The sequence below is a fragment of the Galeopterus variegatus genome, unplaced genomic scaffold, assembly GCF_000696425.1.
Source record: "Galeopterus variegatus unplaced genomic scaffold, G_variegatus-3.0.2 Scaffold3178, whole genome shotgun sequence".
Classification (NCBI taxonomy): Eukaryota; Metazoa; Chordata; class Mammalia; order Dermoptera; family Cynocephalidae; genus Galeopterus; species Galeopterus variegatus.
Genome location: NW_007729289.1, coordinates 220,635 through 221,419, shown reverse-complemented (window position 1 = coordinate 221,419; position 785 = coordinate 220,635). Strand labels below are relative to the sequence as shown.

Below are 785 nucleotides of genomic sequence, written 5' to 3'. Positions count from 1 at the left end.
TGGTTTACCAAAAAGGCAAACAGCAGTTCACTTTCAACCACTCAATATTTCAACCCTTTATATAACAAAACTTATAAAATTCCTTTAGTTCTTCCTCTTTTTCTAAAGAAAAATGTCAAAAATACTGCTGAATATACTCCACACTGAACAAACCAATTTTTGAAAATTCTTAGTACATATGTATTTTACAATATACTTACCATGAGTTTAGAAAAATTTGAATTCCCACCATTCTATACCAACCAACCATAACTCAATGTCTACATGCCCCAGCCAGAAGATTTAGAATCCATGCTTGAGCCAAAGCCTCCATTAAAACCACTGCCAGACCCTGCATTTGATGCTGATCCCCAACCAATTGCTGCGCCAGAATTAGAACCACTGTAAGAGTTATTTCCAGAACCAAAGGCCTGATTTGGCTCTCTCTGCATGTTGCCTTGGCTTTGGTTATTACCTGAAGGACCTGACTGGTTCTGCTGACTGGCTAACATGCCCATCATACCCCAACTGCTCTGCAATGCTGCCTGAGCTGCAGCCATCATTGCTGGATTAATGCTGAAAGCACCAAAGTTCATCCCTCCACCCATATTACTACCTTGATTGTTTCCCAAGCCAGCGCCACCTCCTCTACTGTTACCAAATCCACCCTGATTCCCAAAGCCACCTGGATTACCACCAAATCTTCCACTTCTTTCTAACTGTCTATTGCTATTGTGCTTAGGTTCGGCATTGGATATATGTACGCTGATTCCTTTAATGATCAAATCCTCTCCACAAAGAGACTG

General features: G+C 41.0%; 1 protein-coding gene across 1 annotated transcript in view; it reads right to left on the bottom strand.

The window, feature by feature from the left end:
- The window catches only part of TARDBP (TAR DNA binding protein), a 7,839-nt gene that overhangs the window by 1,318 nt on the left and 5,736 nt on the right, over window positions 1-785 (bottom strand). The window contains exon 7 of the mRNA XM_008584224.1: window positions 665-785. Within this exon, the coding sequence (XP_008582446.1) occupies window positions 665-785 (121 nt within the window). The remainder of the gene's footprint in view (window positions 1-664) is intronic.